This window comes from Sorex fumeus, unplaced genomic scaffold, assembly GCF_029834395.1.
Source record: "Sorex fumeus unplaced genomic scaffold, SorFum_2.1 ptg000072l, whole genome shotgun sequence".
NCBI lineage: Eukaryota > Metazoa > Chordata > Mammalia > Eulipotyphla > Soricidae > Sorex > Sorex fumeus.
The window spans coordinates 57056642-57073001 of record NW_026606129.1 but is presented as its reverse complement, the minus strand read 5'-3'; the positions used below and the strand labels follow the sequence as shown (position 1 = coordinate 57073001).

Genomic DNA, 16360 nt, shown 5'->3' with positions numbered 1-16360 from the left:
CTCAATGTTTGACTTTGATACTCCTACCTTATAATTGTCAATAATTTGAAGTTTATTCCATACCATTTTGTCACTTTCGATTTTTTTCCAAGGGTTGTTCCATTTTTCAGAAGCTTCTTTTTCCTTCTTCTTTAAAGCAACCTGTTCATCTGTAAATAATGTCCTTTTTTAAAAAATGTACAAAAACTGTAAAAAAAAACCACGTAAACAAATCATGACCTTAAAGAGTGCAGATTCTAATACATCTAATCAAAATTGTTTCTTAGGGCAAGAGACTAATTCATAAGACAGAAAAAGCTAAAAGGGGTTAGAATAACAAATAACTTTGTAATTCTCTCATGTTATTTCTATTAAAATAAATACATAAAATTTGAAATTAACAAAATAAAATATATAGTTGTAGCCATTTAAATAAAAAAAGGCAAGGACTCTCACGATTATGGATGCGGCTCAAAAGGAATAACATGAGTCTCACATGTCTGAGATTCTGGAGTCAATCTGCCCTCAACCTTTAACTTGCTCTGCACAACGGGTATAGCCCTGCCCTGACCAGGATAAGCAGACTAGAAAGCCCTGAGGTCAAACCAGTGTTCAACCACTTCCTACCTTTGTGATCATCTACTTCCCTCTGTGAAATCAGGGCAGAGTGATAACTCAGAGTGCTGAGTGCAAGCTGAGTTCAATTCCAGCATCGCATGATCCACTCAGCATCACCAAAAGCAAAGCCTAAGCACTGAGCTGAGTAGTCAGTGAGCACAACCAGTATGGTCCAAAAATCAAATCAAAAACAAAACCAAAAATGAGGCTATAATAACAGTGCCTATTTAAATATAAGAGCAAGCATTAAAATTTACTAAATGTCAGCCATCATCAATCACAATTACTAAAGAGTCAAAAAATAAATAAAGACTGGTATCTATAATTTAAAAAAGAAAAAACTTAGGTCACAAATTATCAATAGTTCTTAAAAACTGCCTTGGGCTGGCATCACTGAGCCATTCCCGAATGGGAGGCAGAGTTCCTCCCTACAGGGGGGTCCCGGCAGCCTCCACACCTGACCTGCACCACATTAAGAGCGCACAACACAACTCCCGAGGCGTGCTGCCCATGCAAAAAATATACCCAACAAATTATGTTCTGCTTGCAGTTATTCTTCCTGTCATTCTGCGAGGATGGACAGAGAAGACAGACTACTTTCCAGCTTAATCCCTCAGTATCTTCGAGTGGGGGAAATTACAAAGACTAGCTCCCAGTACAGCAAGAATACTAGAAAACCAATTGGGAAAATATTGAGATACCACCAAGCTCAATAAGTGAAAATGATATCAACTGAAGACAAACACAGGTAAATCCTCAGTGTCTTTGGTGACATTATGATGAGAATGTTTAATGAGTTCAAAGAAATGATAGCACTGATAGTCAGCAAAGCACAAGAAAGTATGATAACCTCTCAGTATCTGTACTGCAAGCCATCGTGCACAAAAGGAGGGAGAGAAAGAAGTAAAGTGCCTGCCATAAAGACCAGCTGTGGAGAGGGGTGGCAGGAGGGAAATTGGAGACATTGGTAGTGGGAACTGTACACTGGTGGAGGGATGAGTGTTGGAGCATTGTTTAACTGAAATAAGAGCATGTACAACTTTGTAACTGTGTATCTCACAGTGATTCAATAAAAAATTCAAAAAAAAAAGAAAATCTCTCAAAAAAAAAGTACGAGTCGGGGCTGGAGCAATAGCACAGCAGGTAGGGCATTTGCCTTGCACGCGACCAAACCAGGTTCGATTCCCAGCATCCCATACGGTTTCCTGAGCACCGTCAGGGGTAACTCCTGAGTGCAAAGCCAGGAGCAACCCCTGTGCATCGCCGGGTGTGGCCCAAAAAGCAAAAAAAAAAAAAAAAAAAAGTACGAGTCTACTCAACTAGACCAGTCTACTCAACCAGTCTACTCAAGCAGCCCAACCAGACTGTTAGGATGAACCCGTGGAGACTGACCCGCAAGCAGGCAGAAACACAGGCCTCAGGAAAATGGGCGAGCCATGACTCGTGTGTCCGGACTGGTTTGGAAAGGGATAACATCTCTTCCCTTGGTGCTTTTAGTGTGACATAGAGCAATCTTCCCTCTCTCACAGATCCCTAACCCAGCTCAGCTCTGGAATGCAGATGTTCTCCCACATCCCCTTATCACTCTAGGTGCAAGAGCTGTAGCTCATGTTGCCAGGCTGCTTGGCCTTGCACTCCTCTCTGGAGGCTGCGACCGCTGGACTTGCAAACGTGACAAGAATAATCTTGTTTTGATGTTTTGATATCCTCCTGTAACCCCTTTTCCCTATTAATGCTTTCTTTGTACTGAGTGCATGTGTGTATAAAAGAGGCTGTGGGGAGCTTCTTTGCTGCCAGAGCGAGCAAGGAGCCTCTCCAGCAAATCTCATTTCTGTCCCGTCTCTTATCTCAGTGCCCCCGACCAAAAGAATATTCACAAAACATGAGTCGAAATGAAAAAACTACCGGTTAGAAATGATAGAAATGGCAAATATGAAAGGCAATATAAAAAAGTCAGTAGAAGCTCAGAACAGAAGCTGAGAAAAAGATCAAGTTGCTCCAAGATGAGAAGGGCGAAACTGCTAGGAAAGAGCAGACAGTAGAAAACTGCCTGAAAAGAAACGAACAGCATACCAGAGAACTGTATGAGTTCAAGACGAACAATATAAGAATCATCAAAGGCCCTAAAGAACAGGAAGGCAAATGTGATGAAGAAACATTAAAGAAATCATTGATAACTTCCCAGAGTTGAGGATGCCAATCACTGAGATCCAAGAGGCCCAAACGGTCCAGTGAAAATAGATCCAAGTAGGAAATCTCCAAGACACATTATATTTGAAATGAAAAAGCCCAAAGATAGAGACAGAATACTGAATGCAGCAAGATCAAAACAGGAACTTATATGCAAAGGAAAGCCCATTAGATGTACAGCTGAGATGTCAAATGAAACTCTTATGAGCGAGAATACAGAAGGATATAGGTACAAAAACTCAACCAAAATGAAAATCTCACCAAGAATCCTGCTAGATTATCATTCAGATTTGATAAAACTTTGCAGAGGTTTATGGACAGGAAACAGTTTAGGGAATCCCTAGCTTTGAAACCAATCTTAAAAGAAGTGTTAAAAGAGCCCCTTTAAAGGAGAGAAGAAACTTCCTATCATGTGGCATTGAATACAGCACTCACTAAGGGTGCATATGATTGCCTTCTGCTAGATTAAGAAAGATTAAAAAAAAACAGCAATTCATCATCACAAACTAACTTTTACTCATTTATTTTCTGATCTCTTTGCCATTCCACCAAGTTTTACTGAACCAACTAATATGAAATCAATTTGTTATATGCCTCCAAGTGGGTAGGTTGGGGGATGGGAGGGAATTGGGGATAAGGTGAAGGGAAGGAGACATTGGTGATGGGACTGGGATTGAAATGTTGTATGCCTGAAACAACTCTATTATGCGCAACTTTGCAAATCACGATGTCTCAATAACATTTCTGAAAAAAATTCAGAGATGTATTTATGTGTGTAGGTGTCACCATCTCCATAATTTAAAAAAATGTTTTTTTAAAGATCTTTATCATGTGTGGATAAAAGAAAATATAGTAAGGGAACAAGAAATTGTCAAAGTAATCAGAACCAAAGCATTTACCTACAGAACAGAGCTTACATCGTGGGGGGAGAGGACTGAAAGGGGTCCCTGGTGGAGGGAAGCCAGCAATCTTGGGATTGGGTTTGGTACTAGAATGATGTGCGAGGAAAGTATGATTGACAGTATTGTAAATCACAGTACCTCAATAAAAATGGTACAAAAAAAATTCAGAGGTGTAGGGCCGGGGGCATGGCCGACAGGGCTAGTGCGCATACACTGCATGTGCGAGGCCTGGGCTGAATTCCCAGCATTGCCTGGTCTCCAGAGAACTGAACAAGCAATGCCTGAGCACCTCCAGGAGTGACCCAAAAACAAAAAATAAAAAAGTTAATATTGTAAAGATTAATGAAAAATTACTTCCACAAAAATGAGCTCTTCTGATAGAATCAAGAAAAAAAAATTAAGGGGCTGGAGCAATAGCACAGCGCATAGGGTGTTTGCCAGGTTCGATTCCCAGCATCCCATATGGTCCCCTGAGCACTGCCAGGGGTAATTCCTGACTGCAGAGCCAGGAGTAACCCCTGTGCATCGCCAGACGTGACCCTAACAAACAAACAAACAAACAAAAGAAACAAACAAAAAACCTAAAAATATGAAACACTTCAGGGGCTGGGATACAGGGCAAAGGGCTGGAGTGCATCTTCTGCATGTGAAAGACCTCAAGTTCAATCTCCAGCACTGCATGGCGTCACCCAAGCTGCACTGGCTATAGCTTTGATGGTCCCCAGCACGTCACTGTACCTAAACACTGAACCACCCAGCCCAGGTATCAGTAGGAGTGGCCACCAAAGGATTACTCAAAAGCCTCCTCAAAAAAAAAAAGCATGAAACACTTGTCATTTGCACTGTAGCACTGTCCTCCGGTTGTTCAGAGCAGGCCCAGTAACGTCTGCATTCTGAGACTTGTTGTTACTGTGTTTGGCATATCAGAATACGTCAAGGGGAGCTTGCCAGGCTTTGCCCTGTGGGCGAGATACTCTCTTTAGCTTGCCAGGCTCTCCGAGAGGGGCTGAGGAATCGAACCCGGCTCAGCCACGTGCAAGGCAAACGCCATACCTGCTGTGCTATCACTCGAATGAAAGAAAATATTTTAAAATAAAACTAATCTAAACATACACTAGATCTTGGGGCCAGAGAGATAGAAGCTTCCCTTGTACATGGATGTCCTGAGTTTGATCGTGTTCTTTGGCACCCCATAAATGCCCCCAGCAACACCATGAGTAATCCCTGGTACAGAGCCAGGAGTAAGCCCTGAGCACCAAAACAAAAACAAAAACAAAAACAAACACCAGATCTCAAAATGTTCACATGGTAACCATTTAACTTTTTCATTCTTCTGTTAATTCTGTTACTTTGACTTTCAACATCAACTCATTCCCTATTACTGTAGCTAATCTTTTTTTTTTTCTTAACTTCTGCAGGATTCTGACTGCTGCACAGGACTTCTCAATCGAGTAGAATATTAAATCCATCTTGCTACTTTTAGTACAGCTATTTCTAGTAAGTTTCAACTGTTACTTCATATATTTTCCAAGCTAATGTTTGAACTCCCAGTTTAGTCTAAAAAGTAATGGAAGTTTCTCAGCTATTAATATTTTAAGACACTATAGAAAATTTAAAATGTCCAGATATAAGGTCCATAGCCTGACAAAAAGCTAAAGTTTGTTTTTCATATGAAATACACTGATTGAAATCATACTGATTATTCCTGATTAAACAGTATTGGCTTTAAATAATTAAATAACAAATTATCTTTAAATAAAACGATCTTTAAATCCATAGTAATAGGAAAATGTGGGATAAAGTAAAATATTCTCAGGAAAAGTTTAAGAATCTTTGCAACTCCAGCTGAATACTGATTACATTAATGCTTGCTTACTGCTGTTTGGTGCACATTGTAAAATATCAAACACACAACCTAAGACAATGTAAAATCCGTTTCTTATGCATTCACAGAACAATATCGCACTGAAAAATGATTCATTCTCAACATATATTACTTTAGCCAACAAAATAATACAAAGTGTCATAATTACCTACCAAGCTCTTTCCTCCACTGGGCTTTTTTTGCTTCCAACAAATTTCTATCTCGTTCTCTTTCCCCCAAAGTACTGAATATGTCAGCGGGTTTCCATACATTTTCTCTAAGACAAAAGTGACAGAAATCTTACACATTTTTAGACAATTTAATCCTAAATATTAAGTGGCAAACCTTGAAATAAATTTTTGTCTTCAGCGTACATATTTTACAAGTCAAGGAAAACCACAGTTCTAAGATGAACCTACAATAACATTACATACATGGCAACTTTCTGTTCATTCTCCTTAATTATCTCAGTTTCGCTAAAAACGTATTTATTTTCATCCTGGACAGATGAAACAGCCTCAGTTTTTTGTGGTAGTCCCATAATGTTCTCATCCTTTGGCTGGTTAGGAATGTTGTTTAATTGTAGATGGTACTGACCTAGGAGGAAAAATTGTATAATTAAAACTAAGACACATCTACTACAGTACCTTATCATGGCATACACTACTATATAGTTTTAAATATACAGTTTTACATATTACCTAATTAGTTTTCTCTCACAACAATCCTTAAGGTAGTAGGATTCTTTTTATTATTGAAAAAGGAAACGGCTCGGTCTCGATATACAATCATAGTCATACAATTTCTCTGGTCGTTAAAGAAAGTAGCAAAACCTTCCATTTCCTCTTGCGAACAATAATTTTACAAATAATATAGATAACACAAGTCAGAATTTAAAGAATAAACAGTTTGATGAAAAACTCATTATGTGGTTCATATTTTTCTCATTTAGCTATAAAATCAGTAGAAAGATTTACCATGAACCAAAACTTTATTCCTGTCCTAACCCATATAATTCTAATAATTTACACAGAACTCAGTTTGGGCTAATTTGCCCTAAATCTGAAGCCTGTAATATAGCTCAATGGTACATCACAAACTGTGCATGCAATGAAGTCCTGAGAACCCAGTGAAGATAAAGTATAGTTAATATGCAGAACATAATATTAGGCAAGTTCTACTTTGAATTTTATGGGAACAATCTTTCATTACAACTTATTGCTGTTCTCCAGTATTTACTTTGATTTTTGTTTTTTGGCCACACACAGCACTACACAGAGGCTATTCCTGGTTCCTTACTCAGGATTTATCCCTGATAATGCTCAATTGTGGAACCAGGGATTCAAACCAGGGTCAGCCAAATGCAAGGCAAAAAGCCTTGTCTTGTATACTATCTTTCTGGTCCTATTCTCCAGTTTTAAAGATAAAATTCAGCTCCCTCACTTTACAAAGAATAATCTAGAGGGGCGGGAGAAATAGTACAATGATTAAGGCATTTGCCTTGCACACAGCCAACCCAGGTTCAATTCCCAGCATCCTATCTCGTCCCCTGAGCACCACCAGGACTAATTCCTGAGTGCAGAGCCAGGAGTATTGACTTTTGACTAACAATGCTAGTACTGTTTCTATTCTTATTTACAATTCCTTAGTTCAAAGCTGAAATTAGAAGTCTTTACAAGCATAATATAACGCCCTGACTAGTTAAAGAAAGTGCATATGCTACTACTTGTAAATCAGTGTATTACACTGATTAAAGACAATAACAGCTGCATTCTACATTGAAATCATCCACATCAACTTAGGATGTGTAATTCCTTTCTTTTACTCTACAAGGTTCCCTCCTTTCTTCTTTCCTCGCTCATACTTTCTAAATACTTTACTTTTAAAAATACATAGTGCAGCCAGCCTTTACCATGGGGCCCAGGAAGCAATCTTTTCCAGCAACTCAAGTCAAAATCTTCACAGTAAGATCCCTTGAATTTTCACTAAAAAAGCTAATTACTTTTAGGGTATTTTAAGTATTGTTTTATTGGGGTTTTTTTTTTGTTGTTGTTTTGTTTCTTAATACAACTTTGTTGCACACTCTAGAATTCATAAAAATTGGGGGTCTTAAGGCCCCATGAAAATAATATTCTGTCCACTAATCTAAAAATATTAATCTTAAAAATATAAATTGTTTCTTAAAGATATAACTATAGAAGTCTGTTTGGGGTCAGAGCGATAGCACAGTGGGTAGGGCGTTTGCCTAGCACGCGGCCGACCTGGGTTCGATCCTTGGCATCCTATATGGTCCCCCAAGCACCGCCAGGAGTAATTCCTGAGTGCAAAGCCAGGAGTAACCCCAAAGCATCACTGGGTGTGACCCAAAAAGAAAAAAAAAAAGTGTCTGTAGGGGTTGGAGAGATCATACAGCAGCGGGTAGGACACTCTCCTTGCAAGCAGCCGATCTGGGTTTGACTCATGCACTCCATATGATCCCATGAGCCCACCAGGAATGATACCTAAGCACAGAGCCAGAATTAAGTCCTGGGTACCGCCTATGTGGCACAAAAAACATTTGTTTAAAAAAGGTACATTCTCAGGGCTGGAGCAATAGCATAGCAGGTGGGGCGTTTGCCTTGCATGCAGCCGACGTAGGTTCGATTCCCAGCATCTCATATGGTCCCCCGAGTACCGCCAGGAGTAATTCCTGAGTGCATGAACCAGGAGTAACTCCTGAGCATCACCGGGTGTGACCCAAAAAGAAAAAGAAAAGGGTACATTCTCTAAAAGAACAATGTTTCAAAACATTTTTTTGTTACTGTTGTTATAGTGGAATTTAAGAGTCAGGGCTAGAGAGACAGTACGGCAGGAAAGGCACCTACCTGCCTTGGATAAAAACTACCTGAGTTTGATACCCAGCACCAGTAAGGTTCCTAAGCAGTCATGAATGAGCTCTGCGCACTACCAGGGATGACCCCAAAGAACCCCACCACCACCACCAAGAAAATTTTAAGCAATTATATAAAAATCAAATGAGTCTTAAGTTCTAAAATATATAAATCATAATTAGCAACAGCTGAAACTTTAGAAAACTCTCACTTGTTTCATCCTTTTCATTCTCAGTCACAGAAGGAGTTCTACTTCCTTGGTTGACAGTCATCAGGATCTGTTGTAGTTGGTCTTGTGTTAGAAACACCAAACCACTCTTCATGTTCTTATCTACAACGTGTTCTTTGTAAGGCTTCTGTTTAGCTAGTCCAGTTGCATTTATGGTGTTTCTAGTCTTCGGTGTATTAGGGGTTGCAGGTGAAATCTCTTTCTGGAGATGAAGATAATCTTTATCTGCATACTGCTTGCATAAATCCTTAGTGGGTGAAAAAGTCATATTATTTTCACCTTTTTCCAGTGAGGTTTCTGAACCAGTTCTCTTCTTTTGCAAAAGCGTTTCACTTCTGATACAAGTATTTTGTGCTGATTTTAGAACATGTCCACTTTGTTTAGGTTTCAAAGGACGTTTTACAATCTTGGCCTTATTTCCCATCTGTTAAAACATCAGAAACTTAGTCTTTACTAAAAGCCCATGAAAACAAACAAACAAACAATAAATAAATATATATATATACACACACATTGTGAAAAGTCAGGCCTCTGAACTTTAACATTTTTGCTACATAGATAATATACTGATAAGAAACTAACATTAATCTTTGCAAATCTTTACTTGAAAGCTTCATCAGCTAGAATTTATTTCTGAATAATAAATTTTCAGGATACAAAATATTTTTGTTTTTGAGCCATGGGCTGGAGCAATAGCACAGTAGGTAGGGCCTTGCACGCGGCCGACCCGAATTCAATTCCTCCATCCCTCTTGGAGAGCCCAGCAAGCTACCGAGAGTATCCTGCTGGCACGGCAGAGCCTGGCAAGTTCCCCGTAGCATATTCGATATGCCAAAAACAGTAACAACAAATCTCACAATGGAGACGTTTCTGGTGCCCGTTCAAGCAAATTGATGAACAACAGGAGGACAGTGCTACAGACAGTGCTACAGTGCTTTTGGAGCATACCAAATCTCAGAAGTTACTCCTGGCTCTGCTCAGGAATTAGTCCTGGTGGTGCTTGGGGGACCATATGGGATGGCAGAGATCAAATGCAGGTTGACCACGTGCAAGGAAAGCACCGTACCTGCCAGACTATCTCTCCAGACCCTCAGGATACAGACTTTTTATTCTAGTTGTTACAGGAATAGACAAGTCCATTCTACTCTTGTTTTAAACCTCATGTCATTATGCTATGGATACATCTTCTTTATTCAATCATAGGTTATGGCCCTTCTTCCCTAAATAATTTAGCTCATAAATCACCATTCCTCTCTGTAACGTAACTCCTGCTTAATTATAAGTACTTCCATAACCACAAAGATTTTTTTAATATCTCTCATTTCTTTATTCATTTCTAGACTTTTGTCCTTCATGCTACCTTAGTTACTAATTTCCACAGTGGTCTCTCTTTGTGAGGGAGTACAAGGGAGAGTGCTCAGGAGACAGACCATCTGCTGTACCACAGATTCGAACAAAGAATTCGAATTTTACCCCCGTACTATCCCTCTAGCCCCTCGTCTACCCAAAATTGCGATTGCTCCAGTGTCCTTACAATTTTTGTTTCAGATCGCTTTCACACATATCCCAATTCCAACAGTTCTTTAGTTATGCTGGGATTTATAATCTGTTGATGCTATAATCTTGTCGAACACTATATTTGACACTTCTCTCCTTATCAATTTCAAATTCTACAACCAACCAAAATGGTTAATCTTTTGTTCTTATTTTCTATTAGGTATGCTTAGGAAAAATCTCAAACATGGTAAAAAACCTAACTTTTCACCTACTTAGTGTCTGACCCAAAGAGAAAAACAGTCATACTACCTGGTTTCACCTAAATTCAACCTGTAGAATAAATAAAAAAAACTATCACTTTATACTACCTGGCAGTCACACGTTTCCCAGTTTATTAACTCTGACTCTGAGCAACAGCTTCAGTTACTGCTTCATCTCAGTCTTTACTCACTTCCCCTCTTTCCTCAGATGTCTTAAAATTGGGGTGCCCATAACTCAATGCCAGATCCCCTTTCTAAATTCTTCACTAGCTTCACAATGTCATTTTGTAGTTTTAATATTATCCTTATACTGATGATCCCCTGAACGTATGTTTCTAGGATAGATGACTCCCCATCAGGTTCCGTCTGTCTCTGCAATATTTCCACTGGGTTTCTAACTGTCATTTCAAACTTAGCATGTGCAGAACTAAACTCACTGTCCCTCTCTGGCCTCTATTTGTTACTCACAATAAAAGAAAAACAAAAATTGGTGTTTTTGAGCCACACTTAGCAGTGCTCAGGGCTTACTTACTTTTGGCTCTGCATTCTGGGATCATTCCTAGCAGGTGTTTTTGAGCCACACTTAGCAATGCTCCTCAGGGATTACTGCTGGCTCTGTACTCTGGGATCATTCCTAACAGGCCTGGGGAACTGTATGAGATGTACAATGGGCTGAGTGCATGCTTTGCATACAAGAAGGCTCAGGGATCAATCCCTGGCAGGTACGACTGGGAGCAAACTTCAAGAACAGTTAGGAGTAGCCCTTGAACACAACCAAATATAACCCCTCCCTCAAAACAAAGACTGTCTTCACAAATGTGTCTTCAACCGCTCTCCATCTCCACTGATGGAGAGCGGTTGAAGAATGAACATGTGAAATAAAGCACAGGCCCAGAGACATACAAAAATCAACTATTACAAGCAGTTTATCTAGAAGTCGAAAGTTGGCACTGAATTTATTAATGTGACTCAAGGCAGCTGCAGATTTTAATAGATTAGGAAGAAATATGCTATCTTTATTCTGTAATAAAGAGAATATACAATAACAATGTAATACTATACATACACACATAAATAGAAGATTTTAAAGGTAGCCTGTAAAATTATTCTGATCATCATTATTCATTTATCAAGTAACTGATATGCTGGTTAATCAGTAACTTCATTTTGATTAAACGTGGAGTAAACAGGAAAGTAATCAAGTGATCAAGATTGAAGGAAAATTTCCAGGTCATTCAAACTGTGCTTAGTATAGACATGAATAAGATGCTGCAAAGATTAAGAAAAAGGGGGGCCACGTATATGAAAGAGGGAAGAGGGGGAAATTCTGCTGATCTTAACCTAAAATAGGAAAAGAAATAAGAAACAATAAAAGTAGTGGTATCAAAAAGTTTCTACACTGATAAATTTTGTAGAAAAAAGGCACTATGACTTCCTGATCAAGTCACTTAAAGAAAAGTTATTGTTAAAGTATGATTTCTTAAAGAATACAGCTAACTGCATGTCAGAATGTCTAAATCAGGTGCTAAGAATGTAGCTCAGAGCTGGAGCAATAGCACAGCGGGTAGGGTGTTTGCCTTGCACGCAGCCAACCCAGGTTCGATTCCCAGCATCACATATGATCCCCTGAGCACCTCCAGGGGTAATTCCTGAGTGCAGAGTCAGGAGTAACCCCTGAGCATCGCTGGGTCTGACCCAAAATGAAAAAAAAAAAAGAGAAAAAAAGAAGAATGTAGCTCAGCAGCAGAGCACTTGACTTGCATGTGTGAGACTCTGTTCCAATGCCAGGACCAAAATTTAAAATTCTAAATCAGATATGCATACTTGACTTAGGAAATGAAATACAAGTATGTAAAGTATTTGTTTTAATGTCTGAATATTGTCCATCATTCAACTTTTTTTTTGCCTTTAGAGCATCCCTGGCTGTGCATAGAGCTTACTACTGGTTCTGTGCTCAGGGATCACTCCTGGCTATGCCCAGGGGACCATATGTGGTACCGGGGAATGATCACAAGTCAGGTATGAACTGATAAGCACCTGACTCATAGTACTATCTCTCCAACCCCTGAATATTTTGAAAGATCTCTGGCACTATACTACCCAACAGTTTTAAATATACTTTCTTAGTCACTGTACCCATATTTTAAGTGCACAACCTCCACATGTGACTAGTAATGACTATTATAAAGGAAGGTACTAACTTTAGAACCTTTTTTCCCCTTGGTTTTGGGACATTCCTGGCACTCAGGAATTGCTCCTGGCTCTATGCTCAGGCAGCATTCCTGGTGGTGCTATTGGACCATAGGTGGTGCTGGGAATTGAACCTGAGACAGCCACATGCAAGGCAAGCACATTAACCTTTATACTATTTCTCCAACCCACATTTCCATCACCACAGAATACTTCATTGAAAAGCAGTGAGAATAGGATTTAATAAGGCTTTTATGCTGAAAATTATTTCATGTCCATGAATAAATGGATGATTCTGAAAATGAACAATCACTTATTATCATCACTGCAAACTCATTACTTTTGACAGCATTATTTTCAAATTATTATAGAGAAAACTGCAGTTTACATACAAAACACATCATGACAAAGGTATTTGGCTTACCTTCACAGAAAGTTTTGATTTATGTTCTACAAAAGAAAAAAAAATTACTAAACTATCAACCAAAAACAAACGAAGGCAGTCATAAAAGAAAATTTCAATTAGTATCAAGATGTTCGCAAGAGAAATTAATCCCTAAAGCCTTTAATTTAGGTTATGCCTAAGTGTTTTAATTTTTTGAATGCTGTTCAAACTTTTCTGTTTTTATTTTCCAAGGTATAACTACAAGCAGATCAAGGAAAAAGGAACAGAAAAATAAAAATATCACTGAAGTATACTAATTTTAAAATTAATACCAAGAATGACCTCAGCAATAGTGATCTTACGATAAATTTAATTTCCTCTAATACATCCATTAGATGCAAAAATTATACAAATTACATTCTTCAGGCAAGAAATATATTTGCTATGTGCAAATAAAAGAGTAAGCATATTATGTGCAAGGACATTAGAAATTATGAACATGGGGCTGAAGCGAGAGTACAGTGGATAAGGCACTTGCCTTGCATGCAGCCAAATGGGGTTAGATGCTCAGCATCCCAGATGGTCCCCTGACCACCACCAGGAGTAATTCCTGAGAGCAGAGCCAGGAGTAACCCTGGAGCATTGCCAGGTCTAGCCCCACCCAAAATTTTTTAAATTATGGACATGTTCATAATTTTATTAATAAAAGTTAATACTGACAGTGGTAAACAGCAAATAATCTGCCAAAATATGAGGAAGTTAGAGAACTCTTTCAATATATTAAATATAACTATAAAAGCAAAACTTGGTTAAACTTAAAAATTTTATGTAGTTTTTCTAAATTAGTATTTTAGTTTTCCAATAGCACAGCATACCAGATGGAGACAATATTAGCTTGGTTTTTCCATCCAATAATTCAGTTTCAAGCTTTAAACCATCTCTGCAAAATAAAAGAAAGGACTGTCATTTTTAATAGCCACCCTTTAAATAGCCAGAAATGATCATTTTTTAGTTTGAAAGTAAATGTGTTCCTTTGAATGTACACAAGAACTATATAAAATATCAAACCATTATCTTAATTTAAAACATTTCTTTCAACCAAAGATAGATCTAACAGTTACTGGGATAAAAAAAAATCTCTGAAACTTTTCAATAATACAATTTACTAATTTCATAACTGTGACATGATAAACACAATCTATTCAGTGCTAGGGCATCATCTAAAAGAACTTCAACATTTCTTACAGGGGTTATCATCCACTTGGGCACAGTGACCCACGATTCTGAATACTGCTAATCAAACATTCACGTTTAGAGACGCTTGCAAAATCAAGACAATAAGCCTGGTTGCTATACTTCACTCCTGGAGCGTCAAATGCAAGAGCACAGTTAACAGTAGGCACAGCCCACGAAACGTGTCAAAGGGTGGGAGCCTAAATAAGAACTCCCCTGAAAACACAAAAGGCAAGTCACCGGGTAAGCCAGTTTTCTACACAGAGAGGGGAACGCGCAAGTATGTATCCGATGTATCCAGCTCCACCAAAAGTGAGGGCCAGGACACAAAACAAAAACCAGCGGGCGCTCAACAAAGAGCAAGCCTGGGAAATGTCTCGCTGGGACTACAAAGTCCCAGCGCTGCTGAGCCAGGAGAAACCAAGGCCCCTCCAAACTCATTGACTGAAGAGCAGCCCCTGCACCAATGAGCTTTTAAGGGATTCGCAGCGGCAGCACTGCCAGCAGTTCCTGTCGACCTGGGGGAAATGCCCCCAGCTTTTGCACGAGGCCGCAAGGCTCCCGTCAGCACTACTGCACTGTCCACTCCTCCCGAGGGCAGTGACGTCTACCCTAAAATCCCTAGATTCTACAACAGCGACTTGCTCGACCACGCGCAACTGGCCTGAGGCTGGTGACTTCATTTAAAAATATTAAATTTCTAGGGCTGGGGTCGCAGGGCAAAGCCGGGCCAGCTCCCCTTGACCCATCCGATATGCCAAACACAGTAACGACAAAAAGTCTCAACAACGGAGACGTTACTGGGCCCGCTGGAGCAAATCGATGGACAACGGGGGGTGGGGGGGGACAGCGACAGTGACAGGGCTGGGGAGAGAGTCCAGGGAGGGGCCAAGGCGGCTCGCCTTGCGCGCGGTAACCCCGGTGTCGCAGACGGTCCCCCGAGTTCCAGGAGCAAACCTGGGCACCACCGGATGTGGCCCATCCACCCCCATATATTAAATTTCCCAGCAAACACCACCAGGCCAAAAAGCGTTCTGTACTCCGCCCCTACTTAACGAGGGCGGTGCCAAACGCTGACAATAACCGAGTCCTGGAAACCCAGAGGGGCGCCCCGACGTTCCTGCAGAGACGCCCAAGGCCGAGCGGCCAAGACCCGGGGGGCCGGGGCCAGCGCTGCTCCCGCCCGGGTCTCTCCTTTGCCCGCGCCGTTTTCCTCCCCTCCTCCGGGCCCGTCGCCTCTCTCCAGCCTGAGGCCGCTGAGCAGCCGGAACAGGAGCTCCCCGACAGGGAATCGCGGGCTGTGGCTGGGGACAGCGGGGACGGACGATGGAGGCCGACCTCTGCCCGTGTCCACTGCCAAGAGGCCAGCACGCCGCTCGGACGGGGACGGCTTGACCGGCTATCCACGAAGGACTCCGAGAACCAACCCAGCCTCTCCGCGGACAACCCACGTTCCCGGTCCCTTCTTACCCCAAGTTCATGGCCTGACCTCGCGCACCGTCCCCAGGACGCTCCAGCCCCTTGTGTACGTCGGTTGCCGAAGCGGCTCAACAAGCGCCATGCTGATTGGACACAGGGAGTCCGGCGAGCTGGAGCGTAAGCCAATCGGATCACGGCGTGCTGACGGGTGCCCAGTAGAGGGCGGGGCTTCGGAGGCCGCAGCTTCGGCCTCGGGCGACTGGATTTGACCAGGATCTTTTTTTTTTTTTTTTTTTTTTTTTTTTGACCAGGATCTTTGAGGGATGAGTTGAGACTTCAAGCAGGACTCAGGGTTGTTCCTCCTCCCAGAGCTCAGCCGGCCAAGTGCCGCAGCCCAAGCGGATTTGGCAAAAATAGGGAGAAACAAACAGCTTGTGTGTTTGGGGGAACTAACACTGTTTATTTGGAAGAGATTTATTTTAGTAATAGCAACAACAAGAAAAACAGTGGAGTGGACCGGTTTCTGGGTACTGAGAAAGGATTCCCTGGGAAAGTCTTTTTTGTTGCTGGGCCGCTGCTATGAAGTCCCAGCACAAAGGAGCACTTTGTGAATAGCAACGATCAGCAGTGCTCAATAACTCAGACTCCTGTGAGCAAAACCTGAGTGCAAGTGATTTCAGGGTCTTTTATTTTTTAAAAATTGACAACATTGTCCCTTAGGCCT

General features: G+C 40.8%; 1 protein-coding gene across 5 annotated transcripts in view; it reads right to left on the bottom strand.

Moving 5' to 3' along the window:
* CCDC66 (coiled-coil domain containing 66) overlaps window positions 1-15751 on the bottom strand; it is a 40566-nt gene extending 24815 nt beyond the window's left edge. For 2 of the 5 annotated variants that reach the window (XM_056129831.1, XM_056129832.1), the window contains exons 1-7: window positions 15688-15751; window positions 13860-13924; window positions 13024-13049; window positions 8635-9076; window positions 5988-6150; window positions 5727-5830; window positions 28-149 (exon numbers count right to left, since the gene is read on the bottom strand). In XM_056129831.1, coding sequence (XP_055985806.1) covers window positions 28-149; window positions 5727-5830; window positions 5988-6150; window positions 8635-9076; window positions 13024-13049; window positions 13860-13924; window positions 15688-15698 — 933 coding nt within the window. In that variant the 5' untranslated portion in view covers window positions 15699-15751. Of the gene's footprint in view, window positions 1-27; window positions 150-5722; window positions 5831-5987; window positions 6151-8634; window positions 9077-13023; window positions 13050-13859; window positions 13925-15687 lie in introns of those variants that run through there. The other 3 variants (XM_056129833.1, XM_056129834.1, XM_056129835.1) reach the window with 3 other exon arrangements.
* Window positions 15752-16360: the final 609 nt, after the last annotated feature.